Genomic DNA, 23,990 nt, shown 5'->3' with positions numbered 1-23,990 from the left:
AGAAGTAAAAAGGGGAATGCGGGAATGAATACCAGACTGTGAATTAGCAAAGCTCCAAAATGCTTTCTATAATTAGAAATTTGTTTAACAATGAAAATATACATTTCTGCAATTATCACTATGTTTGGAAATAAGGAATTAGCTTGAGTGGGAGGAAATATGGTGGAAAGTGATTGGAGGACAGTTAAGTAATTCAGTATGTTAAGGTAGTATATAGCATATGGTGAAGTATAAGTGCTGTTGGCTCTATTGATATAAACTGATAGATTTGTTTCATGTTAATGCTAAAGTTGATAAGCTGTTTAATATTTTTAGATAAATAGTGCATTTAAAGTATCAACTAACTTGTCCTAAATTACACTTCTAATCAGTGATGGACATAAAAATTCAAACCTTTATCTTTCTGATTGTGAGCTATCTTATTTTAATTTTATTAGATCAGTTTTGCTTCTCTTTGGCAATCTGTCTTGACTGCTCGAAACAAGCTTTACAAATATTATCTTCTCAGCCTCCAGCTTAATTGGACTTTTAGCTCTTTAATTTTTATAACATCTTCTTGTTCAGTTTGTTAGGACCTTTAAATATCTGTCTTGGCCCAGATAATTATTTTGGACTTCAAGTTAAAAAGCATGCCCCAGCAGATACTCAGTATTTGAAGAGTTGGCTCCTGAGCTACTACTGTCCTACCTGTTTGGACCTAGTTTTTATGTCTTGGATAACCTGTCAACCCTGTTATTATCTGAACCTGTTTCTGCCCAACTGTTCCAGTATAAGACAGTGTAAGATTTACTGTTGCTTTTTAGGTGATGATTTACTGGAAAGATACAGATTTAGGATTGGGTAGAAGTTAATAAATAGCTGTATTAGTTTGTAGAAATTTCTTAACATTACAGAGAAGTCAGGTTTATTCATCTCCAAGAAAGGAATAATGCCAAATTCTTGGAGTGATTGGGAGAATTAAGTGAAGTAACGTAAGCTGTCAGCTGCCTAAGACAGAGTGTCTTTCCCTTTTCTCTGCCTTCTGATTTGCAGTGTTATCTCTGGACTTACATTTTAGTCTATCCTGATTCCTTCACTGCACTCCCGCTGTCCTTGTGGAAAAGTCACTGGGCTCCTCACAGCTTTGACCTGCCGCCTCTGAGTGTTCACATGGGACATAGCCCAACAACTGTGTTGAATGTTGAATTATATGGCTTCTTGGTGGCACCTGTTCTAGGTTGCCAACATGCCATTTAATGTGGATTTCTTTTTGTGACTTTTCTCTTTAGGCTACTTTATGCTTCCATTGCCTCATTCTGACTTGGTCTCTATTCCCTAACTTAAGTATTTCCATTTGTTGTCTTAAATCACCTACAGAGTGTGGGTCTTCAGAACATACAAACAGAACCATCCAGAGGAGGAACATTTTTAGAATGTGTAATGTCACTGTTTATTAGTTATCTTTTATTCTATAAAATAATTTTTAATCAAATAAAATTTAGAAAATTTCTTTTTTTTTTTTTTTTTACTTTCTCAAAGGTAGAAGCCAGACTTAGAAATCATAAAATATCTCTTATTTAATTGTGGAAAAAATTGTTACAATACTCATGCTGGTGATTATGCAACTAAGTGACACTCAGAAATATCTAGGAACATTGTAAATCAGAACATACTGTAGGCAGCGCTATTTATAGTTAGGTATTTGGAAATCTGGCTTCTACCCGTGTTCCTCTTCATATATACACATGTACATTATGAATCACTCTCATTCTAGTAGATTCAAGAAATAACCTTAAAGGAATTATTCAAAGTATATAAAAAGGCATGCAAATTTAAAACTTCATTGTGGTATTGTTTGTTCTATTTGTTCAATTTAAAGCCTGCTACTTTTGTAGAAGGGGCTTCCCTGGTGGCTCAGCGGTAAGGAATCTGCCTGCCAATGCAGTAGAAAGGGGTTCAATCTCTGGGTTCTGAAGATCCCCTGGAGAAGGAAATGGCAACCCACTCCAGTATTCTTGCCTGGGAAATCCTATGGACAGAGAAGTCTTGAGGGCTGTAGTCCACGAGGTCGCAAAAGAGTCAGACATAACTTAGCGGCTAGACAACAGCAACAACTTTTGTAGAAGGCCTTGGCCCAGAGAAACATGTGAAAAAAAAAAAAATATATATATATATATATATGTGTATATATATATATATATATGAGAAAACTATAGTCAGAATCTGGTATAATAGCAAAAGAAAAAAAAACATAAACCATCAACAACAGAAGAATGGACAAATGAATTATGGTATGGTCCTAAAATAGAATACTGTGGAATAATTAAAGGAATAAACTACAACCACATGTATTTCATTTAAAAAAAAATTCACATTCATAACATTGAAGCAAAAGAACAAGTTGTAGAAGGATATCCTGTGTAATAATAGAAAGTTCCAAATACATAAAATAAGATGTTGTTTCTTATTATATACTTGTCATATAGTATTTTTATAATACAAATAGTATACTTAACACAAGAAATGGTCACCTCTGGGGAGAGGGAAGAAAATTATTTAAGGAGGCCATATAGGGGTGTTGACTATATTTCTAATGTTTAGTGGATATGTGTGCTTGTCATAAAATTATATATATTTTTCTGTATGACTGAAATACTTCATTATTTCAAAAAAGAAGGCTCCACTGAGTAATATGAGGAGTCAGACTTTTAAAAACTTATTAGGTTTTTCAGAGCAAATGATAAATAGCAGAAATAAAATGAATATACATCTGGGGAAGAAATGGATATGTCCTCCATACTGTATAACTCAGACATGGGACTGAAATATAATTCACTAGTGTAAAAATGAATCTTTTAAAGAAATAGCAAATAACTAATTTTAATATCAGTGTTTTAAAAATTAGCTTAGAGTGTGTGCTCATAAACTTCAGTGCTTATTTTTTGAGAAAATTTACTCTTTTGTTAATTTTTTCAGAAAACTTTTTTGTTTTAAACCATTATTTCCATTTTATGTGTGTTAAATCATAAAGTAGTAAACACTTTGGTTTCCAGATAAGTTAGGAAATTGTTTTCATTTGCTCTTTAAGAACTACAGTAGTTTTAAACGGATTGCTGAAATTTATCCTCTCTGGAAACATTCCTTCTCAGTTTAATTAAGATTTTGAGTATTGTTTCTCTCTTGTTGATTTAGGGGAAAAAACACGTTGTGAATGAAGAGCTGGGCTTTATGAATTTTAGCTGAGTATTATAGTGACATGACTAATGGTAATGGAACTAGTATTTAAGATGTTTGCCATCAGGTGCTATTAATTTCAAAATTATTTGAAAGGAAGGATTATCATGATGGAGAAAACCTTGAAAGAAATTCCCAATTGAAAAGTAAATGATTTTAATTTTTGTTGGAATTTCATTTTAATCCATCAACCTAAGATTTGCTTTCTTGTATTTCAGGGAAAGGTCGCCCAGACAGCATGTATGTCAGCTTGCAAGCATTTAGCCACATCTCTGATGCAGCTTTTGCTGGAAGCTGAAGTAAGGCAGCTCACCTTGGGAGCATTACAGCAGTTCAACTTGGATGTCATAGAATGTGAACGTAAGACAGTAAACCATCTCTTTATTTGTTTTACCTGCCTACTTCTGCAGGAAAAAAGTTTTAGGTCTGTGGGGTTGTGGTCTTAATGGAGTCAAAGAATATCTAAGTGAAAAAAATAATTTGTAGGTCTAAAAGTAAGAGTCTGTCAGCAAGCTAATTTGAACACCCAAAAGTGCCTAGGCCTACATATAGAAAAAAGACCCCTGGCCACATGGAAGTCTAAAGGGGAATACAAGGCAGACATGTATTTCATACACATCAAAGGAAACCTGATTAGTTCATAGACTTCAAAAGAATGCAGTTCTCAACCATTTGCTTTTTATCTTGTAGTTTAAAATTATTTTTTCATCTTATGTTCAAACTCTTCTTAGTCTAAAGAACAAGTGGTGTATGCATTTATCAGTCAGAAATGCTTTCTATGACAGGTAGAAAGAGAAAACCTTAGACAGAGTAGTTAAATAGGTTTTAATTTTCTCAGAGGCAGTGGGTTGCTGTACTAATTTAGTTGCTCAGTGATGTCATCAAGGACCCAGGCTCTTTTGTTCCCTCTCTCTGTCATACTTAGGAATATAGAATTTTTCTCTTCATATATATTATAGTTAGAAAGGACTCACATTCAATGGACGAAAAAGGTGCCAAGATCACCTAGTCTTTTTTATTTAAAAAATTAAAATCTTTTCAGTAAACCCCTAATAAACTTTCCTGTATGTCTTGTTGATCAAAATATAGTTGTATAATATTGAAGAAGTGAATGAGTCTTATTTTCATGTGTAATTAGTAGATTTATCACAGTCCAGATTCTAATCTAGTTTCATAAATAAATTATTCATTAAATGCAAAAAATACATATAGTTGTATGGTCACCTCCAGCTTTCAGGGAGGCTGGGGGATTGAGTATCTGGCAGAGTGAAAGAGAAGCATCATTCCTGACATAGTTCATTTATCATGAATCATCTACTTGGAATTAAACATGAAATCAGGCTTTGGTTAGCAAAGAAGGAAGGGATGAAAAGTGCTGCAGTGCTCACTGTGCCATTGGTGAGAAATGAAACTGAACTAAAATGATATGACTTCTGGAAACTTCTGTTTCTAAAAAAATTAAAATAGTGAAAAATTACATAAGTGTACTAATATTTCTGCCTCACCTTTTTATTTTTCTACTGCTTAGTGGTTTCCTTTGGTGGACACTTTTTTTTTTTAAATGCACCTCGCAACAGCAGGATCTTAGTTCTCCAACCAGGTATTGTACCTGGGTCCCCTGCAGTGGGCGCGTGGAGTCATGACCACTGGACTACCAGGGAATTCCGCCTCTTGGTTGACTTTTGATGGCTGGAAATTAAGGCTATGCTATTTTTAATTAATTAAATAAGACTTCCAGTTTCAGCATCACAGAGTAACAGCTATCAAAGTCACCCTTTTGCCAAACAGTTCTAAAACTGGATTAACTGTATGAAGAAACATTTTTCACGCATTAGACAGCAGACAGCACACGACTATGATCCTTCAAAGGGGAAATGCACAAGGTAACCTTGACGTTTGCTCTTGTTTTCTGTCTAAGGGCACTATCCAGACACAGCACAGAAAAGTAGAACCCCTATAAAAATCTGTGTTTTACATAGGAGAATACCCAGAGATTGGCATATAGGACTGCTGAGACAGCTTAGCTTAGGTTTATGGACCAAGGTACCATAGAGCAAGAAGTTGTTTAGAGAAATAGCTCTAGAAATATGCATTGGAGATCCCTTGAGTCTTTGATCAAAAACTAAGTTGCCAGGTGTGGTGTAAAACTCTGGGAGGCTTAGCAGAGAATCGCCACTAAGGACACTAAGGAGCTATGAGCTGAGTAGGAATGGCAGATGTCACAGAGTGCTGGGAAGCACTGGAATTCTGACCAACCAAGTGGAAAGACCACCTTAACATACTGTACCTTCAGTAATACCCTTGGAAGTTAGGCATTAAGAATGCTTCTCAAGCTCTGGAGTAAGAGCTAATCTTGATCCACCCTAATAAAGCCTAATAACAAGACTAATAACAAGATGAAGGTAATCCGCCAGTAAAATAACTGCCTGCCAAAACATTCAAGAGCCTTTGAAGGAAGAGGAACATGAAAAAGTTTTCAGATTCCCACCATCTAGCATCTACAATTTCACATCAAAAAACTGAAATTTGGGACTTCCCTGGTGGTACAGTGGATAAGAATCCACCTGCCAATGCAGAAAACGCAGGTTCAATTCCCGGTCCAGGAAGATTTTACATTCCGCTGAGCAATTAAAGTCTGTAAACCACCACTAATGAAGCCCATGTGCCCTAGAACCAGCAGGCTGCAACTACTGAGCCTGCATGCTGCAACTACTGAAGCCTGTGTGCCTAGAGCCTGTGCACAAGAGAAGCCACTGGAATGAGAAACCCACTCACTGCAACTGGAGATTAGCCCCCACTCTGCAAGTAGAGAAAGCCCGTGAGCAGCAGTGAAGACCCAGTGCAACCAAAGAATAAGATAAACATTAAAAAATTTTAAACCCTAAAATATGACAAATATGTAGGAAAATATGACCCATAACAGGAAAAAATGAAAAATAGAAATAGACTCATTGATGATACAGTTGTTGAAAATAGTGGACAGGTCCTTTAGAAAACAGAATATAGTCAATAATATAAAGGAAAAGGTGGAATGACTGTAGCTGAAATCTTTTCCAGGTTTAATAAAAAAAAAAAGTGTTAACTCACTGATTTAAAGAACTTAACAAATTTTTTAGCAAGACAAATGTATAGCCGCACCCAGGTACATTATGGTCAGACTGCTAAAAATAGCAATAAAAGAGAAAATCTTAAAAGCAGAAGAAAATACACATTAACACATGTACCCCAATGTTCATCGCAGCACTGTTGATAATAGCCAGGACATGGAAGCAACCTAGATGCCCATCAGCAGACGAATGGATAAGAAAGCTGTGGTACATATACACAATGGAGTATTACTCAGCCATTAAAAAGAATACATTTGAATCAGTTCTAATGAGGTGGATGAAACTGGAGCCCATTATACAGAGTGAAGTAAGCCAGAAAGGAAAACACCAATACAGGATACTAACGCATATATATGGAATTTAGAAAGATGGTAATGATAACCCCATATGCAAGACAGAAAAAGAGACACAGATATATAGAACAGACTTTTGGACTCTGTGGGAGAAGGCGAGGGTGGGATGATCTGAGAGAATAGCATTGAAACAAGTATACTATCAAGGGTGAAACAGATCGCCAGCCCAGGTTGGATGCATGAGACAAGTGCTCAGGGCTGGTGCACTGGGATGAGATGGGATGGGGAGGGAGGTGAGAGGGGGCTTCAGGATGGGGAACACATGTAAATCCATGGCTGATTCATGTCAATGTATGGCAAAAACCACTACAATATTGTAAAGTAATTAGTCTCCAACTAATATAAATAAATGAATAAATAAATAAATAATAAAAGAGCTAAGAGACAAGCCTAAAAAAAATATACATTACATAATAAAGAACAATGATAAGAGTTAGGAACAATGCAATCCAGAAAGCAGTAGAAGAACATCTTTACAATACTGAGAGAAGAAGAAAAAGTCCGTTAACGTTAACTCAAAAATTCTTTTTCTTGTGAAAAATACCCTTCAAAGATAAAGGTAAAATATGCCATTTTCAAACAAATGGAAGTTGAAAAAATTTGTCACTAGAAAATCACCACATTTAAAAGTTGTTTTTTCAAGTTGGAAGGAAATTATACTACCTGTCACCCCAGTTCTGCAGTGAAGATTACATTGTTCAAAGATGTAAACCACAGGATCTCTTTTCTCACATCTTTTTGTAGAATTTTGACATTACTAAGCATTGATTCTGTTAGAGGGAAGTGCACATTATTGTACGCATATTCAAAATTATTTAATTGAAAAAATAATCAACATCTAATTCCCCTCCTCTTGAATCTGGGCAAGCTTGTGACTTGATTGTAACCCACAGAATGTGGCAAAAGTGGCTTTTGTGGCTGGATCATAAAAGACAGCGCAGCCTCCATGTTCTCAGCTGCTGTGTAGCACGTCCGTCTACCCTGAGGTGTCTGTGCTGTGAGGAAGCCTAAACCAGCTCGTGTGGACAGACCACATGGAGGAACCTGGTATATGACATGTAAAGTTTTATGCTGTTGCTTACTTTATTTTGTTGTACTCCTTCAAATAGTGCTCGATTTTGTTCTGACCTAGAATCGCATTACTTGTTTAGATCCTTTTGAGATTTGTTTTTCATTTATATTGTGTCTAGAGCAACCTTTGGTCTCTGTCAGATTTAACCCCAAATCTAAAGCAATGCCCTTTGAAGGATTCTACCCTATTACCCCAAGTATCTGAAGATATTTCAACTCTGGCTGGTGGAAACCCAAAGTATGCCTAGCTGTATAAGAACTCCACAAATTGTTCTGCCTATTTCTTTCTTATAATTCTTTCCCCAGCCTTGGGTAGTTTCTTCTCATACAGGTACATATTAATCTTCAGCCAGGTATTCAGTGGGACCCTTTTGTAGTTTTCCTCTTGCAGCTCCCTCCACATGGTTATTGGCACTGCATATACTAGTTGCCTTTGCATCCTGGACTACAGTCTCTGACTTTTGATCTCAGACTCGTTTGGGTGCTTGTTTGGGTTCCCTCCCTTTGCCCACTGTGCATCATACCTAGAAACTGCTGCTAGACATACTTTCCTGGTTTGTTTTCTTTCTTTCAGGGATCACAGCCCTGCATTGTTATCTAATATCTAAAACCATTCTTTCAGATGCTTTGGACAGTTTTCCAGGCTTTTGTGTGTATATGTGTGTGCAGTGGGAAGATGAGTCTTCTTCCTATTACTCCTTCATGAAATTAGGTGAATTTTGTCCTGACATTAAGTGAATTCCATGGTGGAATTAAGTGAATATCTTTTCAAGGTTTTATTTTTTAATTTATATGTTTTTGGAAGTAATATCTGTGTTTTTAAATTTCCAGGGTAAAAAAGTACAAAAAATTATCATAATCTCATCATTCAGAAATAAGTACAATTCCAGGGATTGCATACAGGCATAATAATATCCAGCAGCCATAGAATTTTTTCCAGAAGTCATTCACTGGATTCCTTGCATCTAGTTAGCCAAAATCATTTCACCTGCTTCTGTCTTAACCAATTATTCCCCAGGATAATGAAAACATGATTTGATAAACCAGTCAAAATTGATTCTTAATGTTAAATATGAAGTTATCCTTTTCTGAGTCCTGAGGAATAATAGAACCTCATTGTGATATAAATAAAGGAGAAAAACAACCAATTGTTGTTGCTGTCGTTGTTCAGTCACTAAGTTGTGTCTGACTCTTTCTGTACCACTCCAGGCTCCTCTTTTCTTCATTGTCTCCCAGAGTTTGCTCAGCTTCATGCCCATTGAGTCCAGTGATGCTATCTAACCATTTCATCCTCTATTGACCTTTTCTCCTTTTGACTTCAATCTTTCCCAGCATTAGGGACTTTTCCAATGAGTTGGTTCTTTGAATCAGATGGCCAAAGTATTGGAGCTTCAGCTTCACCGTCAGTCTTTCCAATGAATATTCAGGGTTGCTTTCCTTTAGGATTGACTGGTTTGATCTCCTTGCTGTCCAAGGGACTCTCAAGAGTCTTCTCCAACACCACAGTTCAAAAGCATCAATTCTTCAGCACTCAGCCTTCTTTATGGTCCAATTCTCACAGCCATACATGACAATTGGAAACATCATAGCTTTGACTATGCAGACTTTTGTCAGCAAAGTGATGTCTGTGCTTTTTAATACGCTGTCTAGGTTTGTCATAGCTTTCCTTCCAAGGAGCAAATGTCTTTTAATTTTATGGCTGCAGTCACCATCCACAGTGATTTTGGAGCCCACGAAAACAGTGTCTGTCACTGCTTCCACTTTTTCTTCTTCTACTTGCCATGAAGTGGTAGGACTGGATGCCATGATCTTAGTTTTTTTTTAATATTGAGTTTCAAGCCAGCTTTTTCATTCTCATCTTTCACCCTCATCAAGAGGCTCTTTAGTTCCTCTTCACTTTCTGCCATTAGAGTGGTATCATCTGCATATCTGAGGTTGTTGATGTTTCTCCCAGCAATCTTGATTCCAGGTTGAGCTTCGTCCAGCCTGGCATTTTGCAAGGTGTACTCTGAATATTATTTAAATAAACAACCAGGACCATTGGTTGAATAGCAAAATCTGATGAATGATTGGGAATGACTTGTAACTGCATTTTTGATAGAGCTAAAAGGTAAAGAGGGATGAAGGGTGATAAGCTAAACTATATTAGGCTCGAGGAGGAGCACTGAGAGAATAAGGAAAACGCCCATCTTATAGCCCAATTCTGAAATTCATTTTATATGGAAGAATGAGCAGTTTCTACTTTAAACAATTTATAGGTGAGTTGATATCCTTAGTAGAGAGCCGTATTCAGTTAATATTGAAGAAGAGAGACCATTTAATGAAAAGGTGGAAGCTATGCAAATAGTTTGTTAATTTTGCAAAAGGAGTTCCAGGGGCCAGTGTCTTATCTGAAAAGCCATTCAATATCTGTAATAGCCTTTTGTAATTGGGATTAGCTTGAAGCTAACGTTTGTAAAGCACGACAGTGCCTCTAATAACCCTGTTACCACTGAAATTTTTTCTCCATATATTGAGGAGCCCCTAAGGTTCATTGATTTAGAATTTAATGTTTCATTTCTGATTGGCATTAATTTATCTGTCAAAAAACTTTTCATGGACATTTATTTTAATTTAAAAGAAAGAATTCTATGTCTTTTGCTATACCATCCCCCTCATTTTCTTCTTTAGATGCTCAGTGGTCTATAAAAAATCTTGAAGAAATGATACATAAGATTCACATAACTATACAGAGGCGTATTAAAGCAACTCCAAATGACAAGATAATTAACACTTACATCTTTCTACCCAGTGGTGTGTACGTGAGATATTTTTGCTATTGTCTGTGAGTCCTTGGAAGAACTGTGTATAGATGGGTCTTAAATAAAACTTTGGACAAGATAGAATATGAATGTATCTTTAGTGTTTGACTCTGAGGCCTGGCCTGCCACTTTGTTAGATCCCAAATACTTAGACAAATTATATGCATACAAACCTGAGATAATCAATTAGTATAGTGTGGTCATTAAGAACTCGAATTTTAGAGTCAGCTCAATCAGATGGATTCAAATCACCACTTCTTTTTAGTGTGATCGTATATAAATTATTTAAATTCTTTCAGCTCCACTTATGAAATAGGTACAATAATAGTACCTAATATTACAGGAATGGGTTCAGAATTAAATGAGATGATGCATGAAAGAGTTTATTTCATGACTGGCAAAACATTAAATATGCAGTAAGGAATAGTTTCTCCTATTGTTATCATTGTCAGCAGCCACAGCAGTTAATGAACATCCAGCAACTCTTGGAAGGTCCTTTGCACACCATGCAGACCTTTATCTGTAGTTTGTGAATCGGTTAGGTTTGGAGATGCCCTTTTATTTGATTTATGTTGTGCTTTTTTGTAGCTATCTGTCAAACTTCCATATTTATTTGGAAAGTTATCATCCAGAACTGATAATTTTCTAATTCTTAGCTCATGCTTTTGCAAGAAATCAATTAGTTAGCTCAGAGGTTTACTAGAGATGGTACCTATTGCTTTGGATACCACCATCTAGGAATGTTGTTGATTTCTTACTGACAGACTGTCAAACCAAATTCCTTTAAGATGACAATTATTATTAGGACTTAGGAAATGTAAAGAAAATATTCCTTTTCCTTTAAAAATTGACAGTAACCTCTGGGTATTTCTTCTCTGTTTGAATTTCATCTTATATTCTCCATATGTTCGTATGTCTTACATGTAGTTTTGGATATTGGAACACTGGGTCCCAACAGAGAAACTGGATTTTGAATACTAGCAGGTCTTGGTGACCTAACACTTCCCTCCTTGATCAAACTTGGGCTGTTGTAGCTTTCATGTACTAGGATGTTCAGTCTGTGTCTGGCTTTGGAATTTCCAAACCTTTTACTCTGTATCTTCTAAAAATATGGAGGTCTAGGTTCACATTCAGGCTCAACTACTTGTTAACAGCACTAGTTCAGTAATTTGTTCATTTATTCAACAAATTCATGTGAAGCCCCTACTCCATGCAAAGTACCATCCTGGAGGCTCGAAACAAAGTGGGAAACCACTGATGTTGAATTGGAGAGTAATGAACCTAACTTCATTAGATATGTGGTTTGAAAAGGAGCCTCAAAGTTTTATTTATCAGGAGCCTCAAAGATCCGTTGTAAAGCTGTTGCAGTAATCCATGATAGAGATGATTTGGGAGCTTCAGCATATTTATGCATCATAATTCAAGCCATTGGAGTGAATGAAGCAACTCATCTGGACTCTCTGAGTCCATCAGTAAACTGGAAATGCTAATCCCTGTATATTTTTCTCATAGTATTGTTACAAAGTCAAATGAGATACTATACATAAAATCATTTGTATACAGCCATGGAAATTTTATTTATTATAACTGTCATTTCTTTATCCGTATGCTTTCATATGTTTTTATCTTGTTTTCTTTCCCACTTACACTGTTACATGATTTATAATGTTAAATATTTTCAGATTTTAATAATCTGTTCACGTTCCTAAATTATTTGAAAGATTGGTGTGTTAAAAATATAGCAATTTAACCAAATCCAGGGGACATTTGGTTGTGAGGAAATGCAGCAGCAATTGCATCTTTTAAAATTTGCCATAATTCATATTTTCCCTGGGCCCATCAGCCTTTTGCACAGAATAGACCAAGTCCCTGTACAGAAAGGTTAATAGTATGCATCTTGCCAAATTCCCAGCTCTTTGATGGTCATGTTAACCAGAGCTCAGTTTGCTATTTTGGAAAGGAACAAGGACCCCAAAGCCTTGTATTTCCCCCTTCTTACCATAATAACCCTTGCTTTACAGGTCAAGAAACCAATGTGGAGAGTCTGCCTAAACTCAGGACTTAATAAAACAATTTCAGGTTAGATTCATGACTTTACTGAGCGAATTATGGTATAAAATGTTGGCAGAACACCATTTGTCACTTAACTCCATAAACCCCACTCTAACTGAAAGATCAGATCACTTTCTACATTCCTAGAGAAGTAGTTTTAGCTCAAAGTCAGGATCAAATAGCCCACTACTGAAGTCTGGATTTTCTATCTCTTAGTATATATTTACTAAAATAAATGGCTGCAAGGTTCCCTTTTGGTATAGCAGGCTGTCCTCTGACTCAGGTGTGAGATGTTTTAGCAAATCTTATCAGGGCAGACCTTAATAGGCTTGCTTATGATTTTGCAACTGGAGCTTCTGAACTAAAGGATCTTTATAAAAATGATCTTTCTCAATTTTAAGTACTAAGCCCAAATACCTGCCATTTGAGGTAACTGTACTCACTTTTTATTTTTTCTGTTATTTGAGTCCAGCTATCCTTGACTGTCCACCTCTGTACAGTTAATTATCCCCATAGACTCCCCACAAGGTTCTGTCTGAGAACTTCAGGCATCCCTTTACCAATCTCTTCCTGGTGAGAGGGAGACAGAGGAGAAGTGAGTCTTCAGGACCCTGGTCAGAAGCAGCACAGAACCACATGTGACAGGTCGCACATCCATTCTTCTTTTACAACCTTTGAAGTTTACATTTGCAAAAGGAATTTTGATCTTTAATAACTATGCCAGTGTTAAACTCCCTGGTGGCTCAGATGGCAAAGAATCCACCTGCAGTGCAGGAGACATGGGTTCGATCCTTAGGTCAGAAAGATCCCCTGGGGAAGGGAATGGCTACCCACTCCAGTATTCTTGCCTGGAGAATTCCATGGACAGGGGAGCCCAGCAGGTTACAGTCCGTGGTGTTGCAGAGTCGGACATGACTGCACAACTAACACTTTCACTTTTCACATTTTTCAAACCCAAACTGCATCAGCTAACCAAACTGTTAAAGTGACTACTAGCTCATATATTACATCAAGCCTCTCCAGTGAGATGCCTAATAGTAATTAACTTGTCATTTAAAATTATGTTTAGTTGTCCTTGAATAAGTAGTACAAAATGCATATCCACACCATTGTTGTTTTTTTTTTTTCTCCCCTAGAGATTCCTTAGATAACTCTTCCATTTCTTTCTGAATGTATTCTCTGCTACTCTTACTTTGTATGTCACCTGTATGTTGTCATGTATGTCAACATGAGACCATGTTGTGTTTAGATCCTAGTCATGGGACAATATTCAGTAAGGGGTAGAGCAGAGCAGAGTGCTACCCTTCTGTGGCAAGGGAGAAACAGTGGAAAACATTCTGGAGAAGGCCGAGGGATCAAGGTTTCAAAATTTCTCTTAGCACCTTGCATTTATCAAGGAAATGTGGTGAAAGTATGAAGACAGCTGGTGTATCAGTTCATAACTTGAAAGATCAGTTTGTGCCCCATTTTCATTGTAAGTTGCCCAGTGTTATTAAAAGCTTTTACATGAAAACTTTTCATATTCTTCAGTTTACTTAAATTGAACAATGTCAGGACAACCTGGAGAAGGAAATGGCAACCCACACCAGTATTCTTGCTGGAAAATTCCCTGGACACAGGAGCCTGGTGGGCTATAGTCCATGGGATCTCAAAGAGTCGGACAAGACCGAGCAACTAATGCTAAATTCTAGGACAACCTAGTCCTCCAAAGCTTCATCTTCAATGAGAACTTGTTCCCAAGTGACTCAAGATAATACCTTAATTATGAGCTTGGCTGCCATATTCCACTGACCATTAAGTTCTCATCCTAGGAAATGAAGGGATGTCTTAATGCCCTTTTCCCTGCCATCACCTGTTAATAAATTCTAAATATGCTTTTTAAATAAAGTCTTTGGTTTGCCAGCTCAGTCTTCAATCATCTGTCTTAATTAAATTATGCTTATTTGCATGGAACAAAAATTTATTCAAAATAGTTCAAAAAAAGAGGAGGCCTTATTTCGAGTACATGGATTTCATAGGACCCCATCAAAAGATAAATAGCAGGTCACTTAGGTTAGGGATCATGTCTCCTCACTCCTGTCTCCTTAGTCTCTTACATAGTGCCTGACATATGGTACTTACTTAATATTTATTTATTGAATGAATAAAAATGACTCAGCAACTACCCAAGTTTCTGGATCTTTTTGGTCAGCTCTGATGATGGAAGGGAATAGAAGTAAGGAGTGGCTTAGAATGGATGTCATGTGATGTGAATAGCAAGACAAACAGGGATGTAGTTGGAACCCTAAGGAATATTCTCTTAGGAGAATGGACGATTGGCAACTTGAGTACACATATCCTACCAACTTCTGTGGATTATAAAGCCATTCTTGCCAATGACAGTCTCTTTTTGATATATCACCTGTATAATATATAATAATTAAAATCAGAGGTGATGAAAACAGATTGGCCTTTGACATCAATCTGTTTCTATCACTTCTGATATTTATCATTATATATTATGTTTAGTAGTTTGGACATTTTATTCCTCTTCTAAACCTCAGTTTCTCTACTTACAAAATGAATTTGCAATTATACTATCTCACAGACTTGTTCAGTTGATTGAGTAATTAATACATAACAAATGCTCAGTAACTGCTAGCCACTATCCTCGTCATCCGTGTCATCATCATTGTCATAAAGAGTATTAACATGGAAGGAACGTTGTATTATGACCTCAGTTTTGCCACTAATTTTCTGTGTGATCTTGGTAATTCATTAATTCTGAATTTGGGCTTCTTGTCTATAATACGAGAACACTTGGCTAGATTGTTTCTGAGTTTCCATTTAGTTCTGTGGGCTTCCATGGTGGCTCAGACAGTAAAGAATCCGCCTGCAATGCGGGAGACCTGGGTTCAATTACTGGGTTGGGAAGATTCCCCTGGAGAAGGAAATAGCAACCCACTCCAGTATTCTTGCCTGGAGAATTCCATGGACAGAGGAGCCTGTCTTCTGTGGGCTATTTAGTTCTAAGATATTACAGTTTATCATGGGAGGGCAGATTGTGTGGATATGTTTATGTGTATGGAAAATTGTTATAAGAATTAAATGAGATAATATAATGAAATGCTTTATAGATCCTAATATGCACATATTTGTAAGCATCAGTAAATATTAAATATGTTTCTTGTAGTTTTTATTATAGTTATGTATGATAACATGTATGATATAGTTATGTATGATAACATCAGGGAACAGAGTATATGGAAGTAGAAAGCAGTCTTTGAGTGATTGCCATCAAGAGCTCTTATAAATTTAATGACCATTGGAATAGGGTCAGTAATTTTTTTTCTCAAAGAAACTTTCTGTATAATTAAGACAAGATTGTCTCAGGTTGCTTTATGCTATTTACTTTTGGATAATATTAGTTTAGGAATAAAGCAAGCGGTGTAGTCAAGACCTAAAGCACTATGAAAAAGTGAAAGTGTTAGTCCCTCGTTGTGTTCAACTCTTTGCGATCCCATGAACTATGTAGCCTGCCAGGCTCCTCTGTTCATGGGCTTCTCTGGGCAAGAATACTGGAGGGAGTTGCCATTCCCTTCTCTAGGAGATCTTCCTGACCCAGAGATCGAACCACAGTCTCCTTCATTGCAGGCAGATTCTTTTACCATCTGAGCCACAAGGGTATCCCCTAGAAATGTCGGTGTGGTTTGGGGGAAAATCAGAGTTGCCATGGTGAAATGTGTCCTGAATTTCAGAAGTCTAAAGAGTATGGTTACATTTCTTTTGGGAACTTATTTACTAGAACCTGAGTACTAATATAGTACTGATATGAGAAATAGATTTTTACAAATTGGCTTTCTGTAAGATTTACTTTAATCTTAGAAATGTTTAATTATTGTAGCAAGTGGTATCATTACATATTATGGGATTTTTGTGAAAAGTTTTGAATTTGCTTCCTTTCCTATTAAAGCATAGGTTTTATGTTTTATCCAGAAGATACTTTTCAAATTGTATCTTAATTGTTTTAATTGTATCTCTTCAAGTCTTAAAAAGAAAACCCCCTTATGCCCTCTTAGGAATATAAGGCTTGAAGAGAGACAAATGGAGAAAGTTTGAGCCCAGTAAGATTTTAAACCTCATCTTCTTAAGTTATATCAAAATAATAGATGCCTCCTTTGTTTGAGGATATGTAATGCCTGAAGACGCAAATTTCCTGTTGCAGACTACTGAAGGACATTTTGTGTGTTTCAGTATCATTAATTTCAGATCCCTTAGCTTCTACCCTCGGCCTCATCTTTCTAAATTGCAGTTTTAAAACAAGCTTTCCTGTTCTTCCCTCTTCCATCTGAGAAACATTACAGTGGAAAGATTGATGATAGACTTCGAGTTTGTATGCAGAAAAATAAACTTGCTTCCTATAATTTGCAGTGTTCTGCACATGTGAAAATCTAAAGATAATTAGTTGTTATTGCTTTAATGTTATGGAGACAATAACTTGTTCTATGAGACAAGCTCCATGGCTAATGAATTTTGTCTTTTGGTTGATTGACTGGTTAATGGAATCAGAAAGAAATATTTTATGTTTCTTCTTCAGAAAAATGCTTTCATTTTCTGTTGGAAATGTACAGGGATGTGGGTGGCCAGTCTTTGTTAGAACAAATCTTTATTTGTTCTGTCATTTGTATTCCCTTTTTCTCAGTTTTGTTCTATATTCTTGTTTCTCATTCTCATTTTGACTCAATATTTGCAATGAAACTCACATTTGCAAGGGAAAATCATGAAGTTGGCAGTTATATATGTATATGTATTATATATAGTTAGTTATAGTTATCAATATTTCATTCATTCTCTTCATTCCTTATTTTCTCTGCAAGACCTGGAACACTGTAGATATTCTATACAAAAAATGAAATTTAAAACTTAAGTACAGTGGGAATGTATAGGATGAAAAATAGAGGCCATTTTTCTGAGAGGTACTTTCTCAGTCACACAGCTCTCAATCAACCTATGCAAAGGCTTCCCCAGAAACTTATACGTTGTGTGGCTTTGTCTCTCTCCCACTTCCCAGGCCCTTACTAGTTCTTTTTAAAAGTAGGATTGAGCTTGGATTCTCAGATCTAAAATGGTGTGGGAAGAACACAAACTGCAGACATCTTCCTTCTGTCAGAAATAGGCAGTACAAAACCCTGCTTTGTTTGCTGTTGTCGTCCCACGCTGGCAAGCTTTGTCATGCTAGGTGCTGTGCTGTTATGATGTGCCTTTCTTAGCCATGGAAAACCCAAACAGAAGGCTTCACTGCCGTTTAAAGGGCCACATCACTTCTCTTTGACTATGGATGATGAACCCTGTGTCCTCTGAAAGGACTTTTCTCAGACATGGATCAGTGAGTAGTGCCCACTCAGCAGCTATTTTGGTTTATGGGCTGAAGTTCCTTGAATTCCGGGAGATAAGACAGTCATTGTCTCTGTGAGCCCATTGCCAGACACCTAGTCATTTGATAGTAGGTGCTGCCAGCCTGAGCACTGAAGGCAGGCAACCTGCTCTTCCTCACCATGGCTAAGATGCCATCCTTGTCAAGAAAATGGAGATGGATCATGCTGCTCTAACCTTGTTATGCATCACTGTCAAACCCTGCTGTTGGCTTCCAGACATTGGCCAACAGAGACAAAATACTTTTCTGGTAGCAAGTGTGACCTTGGATTGTTTGTGAGCATTTAAGTGATGAGGAAGTACAAAGGACCTGCTACGTGAAGAATCATACTACGCAATTAAGCTTTTTTATCTGTGGCAAAACCAATACTCTAAATTCTGTTTGGTAAATGTGGTACTTATCCTAGCTCTAAATAAGGACAGGGACTGATTCCTCTTTGAAATTGTTTGGATTTTTCTTCCCAGCTTTATTTCAAGGGATATTTGGAGGGAGGAAGACAGAGGTGGTAGGAGGAAATTAACTTAAATCAGCTGGTAGCTTCCAGAAGTCCATTTTCTTGCTCTATGATTTTGAAAAGAAGAGGACCAGATGTTTTTTAAAGTGATATTCCAAACTTGGTGCTCCTTCCTTCTTTTTCTACATTTTCTATTTTAGCTGTTTCAGATTTCTTTACTTATTTTTTCTCAACTTTGAGACCTTCTGCACTTTGGAAGTTTCAGCGACTGGAAAGATTAAGAACCATTTCAAAGAAGTAGAAATTTAAAAATATAGTGTGGTTATTCCTTTTTTCCTGTTACCTAACCCTAGTTCCAGACCCAGTAAAACAGGTTTTCCTTAAAGTTAAAAGAGTTTGTTATAGCAATTTCATAATCTCCAAAGACTTTTTACTATTTCTCTATTAGAAACTTTAAAAACAATTATTTAAAAATTTTCATGAGTCCTCATAATTTGCTTGAAAACACCCAGAAACATTTTCATGGAGAAATGAGCCCACTGAAACAACAATGTTTCTTAATCGTTGCAAACCAGAGACCTCACCTCACCATTAGCACCAGAGCAATGTTTGGCTGAGGCTTCCCAGGTGACTCAGTGGTAAGGAACCTGCCTGCCAACGTAGTAGACGGGGATCAGCAGGTTCAGTCCCTCGGTTGGGAAGATCTCCTGGAGGAGAAAATAGCAACCCACTCCGGTATTCTTGCTAGGATAGTCCCATGGACAGAGGAGCCTGGTAGGCTACAGTCCATGGGGTTGCCAAGAATCAGACACGACTGAGCCACTGAGCTTGACAGTGTATATACGGCTGCCATCTCCTTCTCCTATATCAACTAGCTACAAACATCACCTCAGGTGAAGAGTTATTTCTTCAGCACCGCTGCCTCATTCTGTCAAGCCATTTGCACCTCCCTTTTATTCACATAGGCTAAAATTCTAATAATTGTACTAAACCAGACTCTCCCAAGAACATCTGATGCATTTACTATTCTTGTCTCCAAGTGATTACGCTGAGACATTGTGTACAATTTCTATTTTCTTGGCCCTTACTTCATGTCTTTGGAGTTGAGGCCAGTAAACTATTTATTTTATTTAGGCCATTTTATAGGGTGTAAACCAGGAAATCATATTAAATACAGTGTATATTTAAAAATTATTTTAATTGTTGAAAATTGACAGACTTGGGCCCACAAGAAATGCCTGTAACATTCTCGTCCACCTACTGGCTTTAGGTGGAACAGTTACCATATACATCTCAAAAAGTTGATCAAAGTCCTAATTTTTATGAAATATTTTAAAAGAAAAAAGCTTTCATTCTTTTCCATTATCACCTGCTGTAACATTTCAAGAGTTAACAGATTCTGATTTGAGTTCTAATTTGAGTTCTGAGTTGATTTTAATTAAACCATCTATCTGATCTAGTTTTAGTATTACAAATTTTAGAAATTTATCCTTTCTCTCTTCCTCTCTTTTGTGTATGTGTGTATGAGAGAGTGGCACCACACAATTCCCTTAGCACTCCCAATTTCTTTTTTCTAAGATTGGAATTTAGAAAATATGAGTAAAAAAATTGCCAACACTACCACTTAGAAAAACTGAAGTTTTCAGAAACTAGTGAGACAATGTATAGCATTTTTAAAGTCTTACCTATAATGTTCTATAATAGTAGTTGATCTATATTTTGCTTCTATTTTCTACTCCTTTCCTGGGAGGAGAAAGTAGTATATATTAGGGTCAGTGGTGGGATAATGGTACACCTACCAGTACATTGGATGGGTAAATCGAGGTCTGCGTCTTTGTCTTTGTTTGATCACTAAGTAGCTGTGAATTTGGACAGCACACTTAATCTCTTGCAAAACCGTTTTACTCAATTTGTTATATGTGAGTGATTTGGTCTAGGATATCCCATTGGATAACATGGCTAGGAATTAACCATTCAAATAGGATGAGGTAGATTGGGAAGGGTGTTCTGACAAAGGCAAGTATTTGTGTAAATTCTGGGAGGAAATAAAGAATATGGCATAATAGGGAAATAAAGCTAATTCATTTGACTAGAAAATAAAGTGAAATGAACTGGGGTATCCAGAAGGAAATGTGGAAATATAATTGTTATTATTGGAGCCAAAGCAGATTTTAGAGAGCGCACTTTTAGTGGAAGTAGGTGATAGACCAGATTGCTAGGAGTTGAGAAATGAATGGAAGACAAAGAAATTGAATCAGTGCTTGTAAAAGACTCTCAGAAATTGACATTGAAAGAGAAGAGAGAAAAGGTTGTTTATTTCATTGCCTCCATTAAGCCTGATAATTGGGACTGTTTAATTGTAAATAACAGCAAATATTTTGTATAATGTAGCCAAGAATAAAAGAAAAATAGCTGTTACATTATTTTGTTGGTATCAGTAAAATTTCCCTAGTAATCTTTCTCTCTTCTTTCTCTGCTCTTTCTTCCTGGATGATGTGCCTTTCTGAAGAAATTCAAGTCTCCTCAGTTTTTCACCAAATCCCAGCAGTCGGGCTTAAGGGCCTGCCATTCCCTGTGGCTCACAGAATCTTTTTGTCAGCTGTCTGCCTGTCAGTGGATGGAAACAAGGTGTAGCATCAGCTCCTGCCCAGACAATTAACCAGGGAAAAGAATGAGGTTCTGTACACTCCTGTAGAAAAGCATTTCAAGGGCTTTTAGACATTTTAAAGACAGGAGTGCTTTTAATACTTGAGATGCTCATTTGTCTCCTATACTTCCTAGTTGTTAGGATATTCCTTTCAAAGCACCAGTTTATCATGGAAAGAAGTTGCTTGTGTACCTGAAGAAACACTTACTTCCATTTCCTTTTTTTCCCAACTGACTTAAATTCTCTTAAAACACTGATCTCCCCCTCTCTTACCAGTGCCTCCAAGTTAAAACGCCTAACACTGCCTCTGGAGTTCCTGTTGTGTCTGCCTTCAGGTCTTTCGTCTTACAACCACCAGCTTAAGGTCTCAGGTTTCACTGACAGAGATTCTCTTCACCTTCTTTTGTTTTTGTTTGCTTGGTTGGTTGTTTTAGGGGAAAAAAAGAAAAGGGAAAACACACCTCAAACTGAGCTCTTAGTGGCAATGTTTATATTCTTTAGTAAGATAGATCCTAAGTGTAGATCTTGACCTCAGAAAATAAATTCATTAGTTTGTATAACTGTAATGGCAGACCAGTATTTATGTTCATATTGATCTAATGCAAACAGTTAGTGTGGAGGTAGATCATTGTTTTAATACTTAACATTATAATTCCATTTGAGGAGGTGGAATCCCTAACTAATACTGGAGCAATTATATGAAGCAAAGCTAGAAAATGTCGAAAATGTTATCTTTCTCTGAGAAAGATCTGTAGAAATTTTATTTTGCCATGTCAAAAATGATCTCTTGTAATGAACACTCACTTTAACGCAATATCTTTAAGTTTTTTGATTTATTGAAGAAGTGGCCATGTAGGCAAAAAAAAAGCATATCATTATTTCATTGTATCTGTTTCCAGTAAATTCCATATTTGTTATGCTGGGACATATCTGGCTATAACCTAGATATTCACATGGGCCCAATATCAAGTTGTATTGTGCTTGATCTGAATTGAAACGTGTTCCAACAGCAGTTCTCTAACACCAACCGAGTGAGTGAGTGAAAGTCACTCAGTTGTGTCCGACTCTGCACAGTCCATGGAATTCTCCAGACAAGAGTACTGGAGTGGGTAGCAATTCCCTTCTCCAGGGGCCCTTCCTAACCCAGGGATCAAACCCAGGTCTCCCACACTGCAGGCAGATTCTTTACCAGCTGAGCCACCAGGGAATTCCAGCAACAACTGGTGTTCTGCAGTTCAGTCCAGTTCTAACACTAACTACCTGGAGTTAGTACAGATTCTACAAATTAAGGGTTCAGTCCCACAAGGCTGCCCCTATAGAGATGTCAGCCACAAGCCTCAGGTGTCGTCAAGCCACTCCCACTTCTTTCTAGCTGACTACAGATTTTGGGGACTTCCCTGGTGGCTCAGATGGTAATGAGTCTGCCAGCAGTGCGGGAGGCCTGTGTTCGATCCCTGGGTTGGGAAGATCTCCTGGAGAAGGAAATGGCAACCCACTCCAGTACTCTTGCCTGGAAAATCTCATGGATGTAGTAGCCTGGTAGGCTACAGTCCATGGGGTCGCAAAGAGTCGGACACAACTGAGCGACTTCACTTTCATTTTTCACTTTCACAGGTACTGAGCTCACCACATCCCCTTTCAGTTCAGTTGTTGTTCAGTCGCTAAGTCATGTCTAATGCTTTGGGATCCCATGGACTGCAGCATGCCAGCCTTCCCTGTCCTTGACTATCTCCTGGAGTTTGCTCAAATTCATGTCCATTGAGTCAGTGATGCTATCTACCCATATCATCCTCTGCTGTCCTCTTCTCTTTTTGTCTTCAGTCTTTCCCAGCATCAAGGTCTTTTCCAGTGAGTTGACTATTTACATCAGGTGGCCAAAGTATTGGAGCTTCAACTTTAGCATCAGTCCTTCCAATGAATATTCAGGGTTGATTTCCTTTAGGATTTACTGGTTTGATCTCCTTCTCCAGCACCACAATTCAAAAACATCAGTTCTTTGGCCCTCAGCTTTCTTTGTGTTCCAACTCTCACATCTGTACATTCAGTTCAGTAATTCACTACAAAAACTCGCGTAACTCACCAAAAATGCTGTACTTATGATTGCAGTTTTATTATAAAGGCTGTAACTCAGGAACGGTCAAATGGAAGAGATATACAGGACAGGATCCTGGAGAGGAAGGTGGCAAAACAGAACTTCCATGTCCTGTCCTTAAGGAATCAAGCATGTCAACCTTCCAGCACATCAGCATGTTCACCAAATCAGGAAGATCCACTGAGCTTCAGTGCACAGAGTTTTCATGTGAGGGTTTTATTATGTAGTGAATTGAATCCTTCATTTGTGTCCAGCTCTTTGTGACCCCATAGACTGTAGCCTGCCGATTAATTAATTACTTCCTGTCCATGGAATTATCCAGGCAAGAATACTGGAGTGGGTAGCTGTTCCCTTCTCCATGGGATCTTCCCAAGCCAGGAATGGAACCCAAGTCTCCACATTGCAGATGGATTCCATCTGAGCCACCAGGGAAGCCTGAAGCATGATTGAATAAATAACTTGCTACATGATTGAAATCGACCACCATCCCTTCCCCTCTCTGGAGATTGAGGGTGGGCTGAAAGTGTCAACCCTCTGGTCACAGGCTTGGTCATTCTGGTTTGTGCAGCCCCTCTCTTAAAACTACTTAAGGGCCCTCAGGAGTCAACTTCTCAGCATAAACTTAGGTATGATCAAAATGATTCAATTATGAATTGCTCAGGAGCTTTCCTGTTGCTCAGGACCTTTGGAGGATATAAAACTCCTTGTCAGGAGCTAGGACCTAAGACCAGGTATATTCCTTGTTATGTAATAGGCCTCAAGAGTATATTTGATTCAGTCCCATAGC

The 23,990-nt window shown here is 37.4% G+C and overlaps 1 protein-coding gene across 8 annotated transcripts in view; it reads left to right on the top strand.

Annotated features, from left to right (window-relative positions):
• EXOC6B (exocyst complex component 6B) overlaps positions 1 to 23,990 on the top strand; it is a 662,376-nt gene that overhangs the window by 472,218 nt on the left and 166,168 nt on the right. For all 8 annotated transcript variants that reach the window (XM_061155703.1, XM_061155706.1, XM_061155701.1 and 5 more), the window contains one exon: positions 3,432 to 3,573. In XM_061155703.1, the coding sequence (XP_061011686.1) occupies positions 3,432 to 3,573 (142 nt within the window). The remainder of the gene's footprint in view (positions 1 to 3,431; positions 3,574 to 23,990) is intronic.

This window comes from Dama dama, chromosome 11 (assembly GCF_033118175.1).
Source record: "Dama dama isolate Ldn47 chromosome 11, ASM3311817v1, whole genome shotgun sequence".
NCBI classification, from domain to species: domain Eukaryota; kingdom Metazoa; phylum Chordata; class Mammalia; order Artiodactyla; family Cervidae; genus Dama; species Dama dama.
Note: the sequence above shows the minus strand (reverse complement) of the source record. Positions and strands in the feature narration are given on the sequence as shown.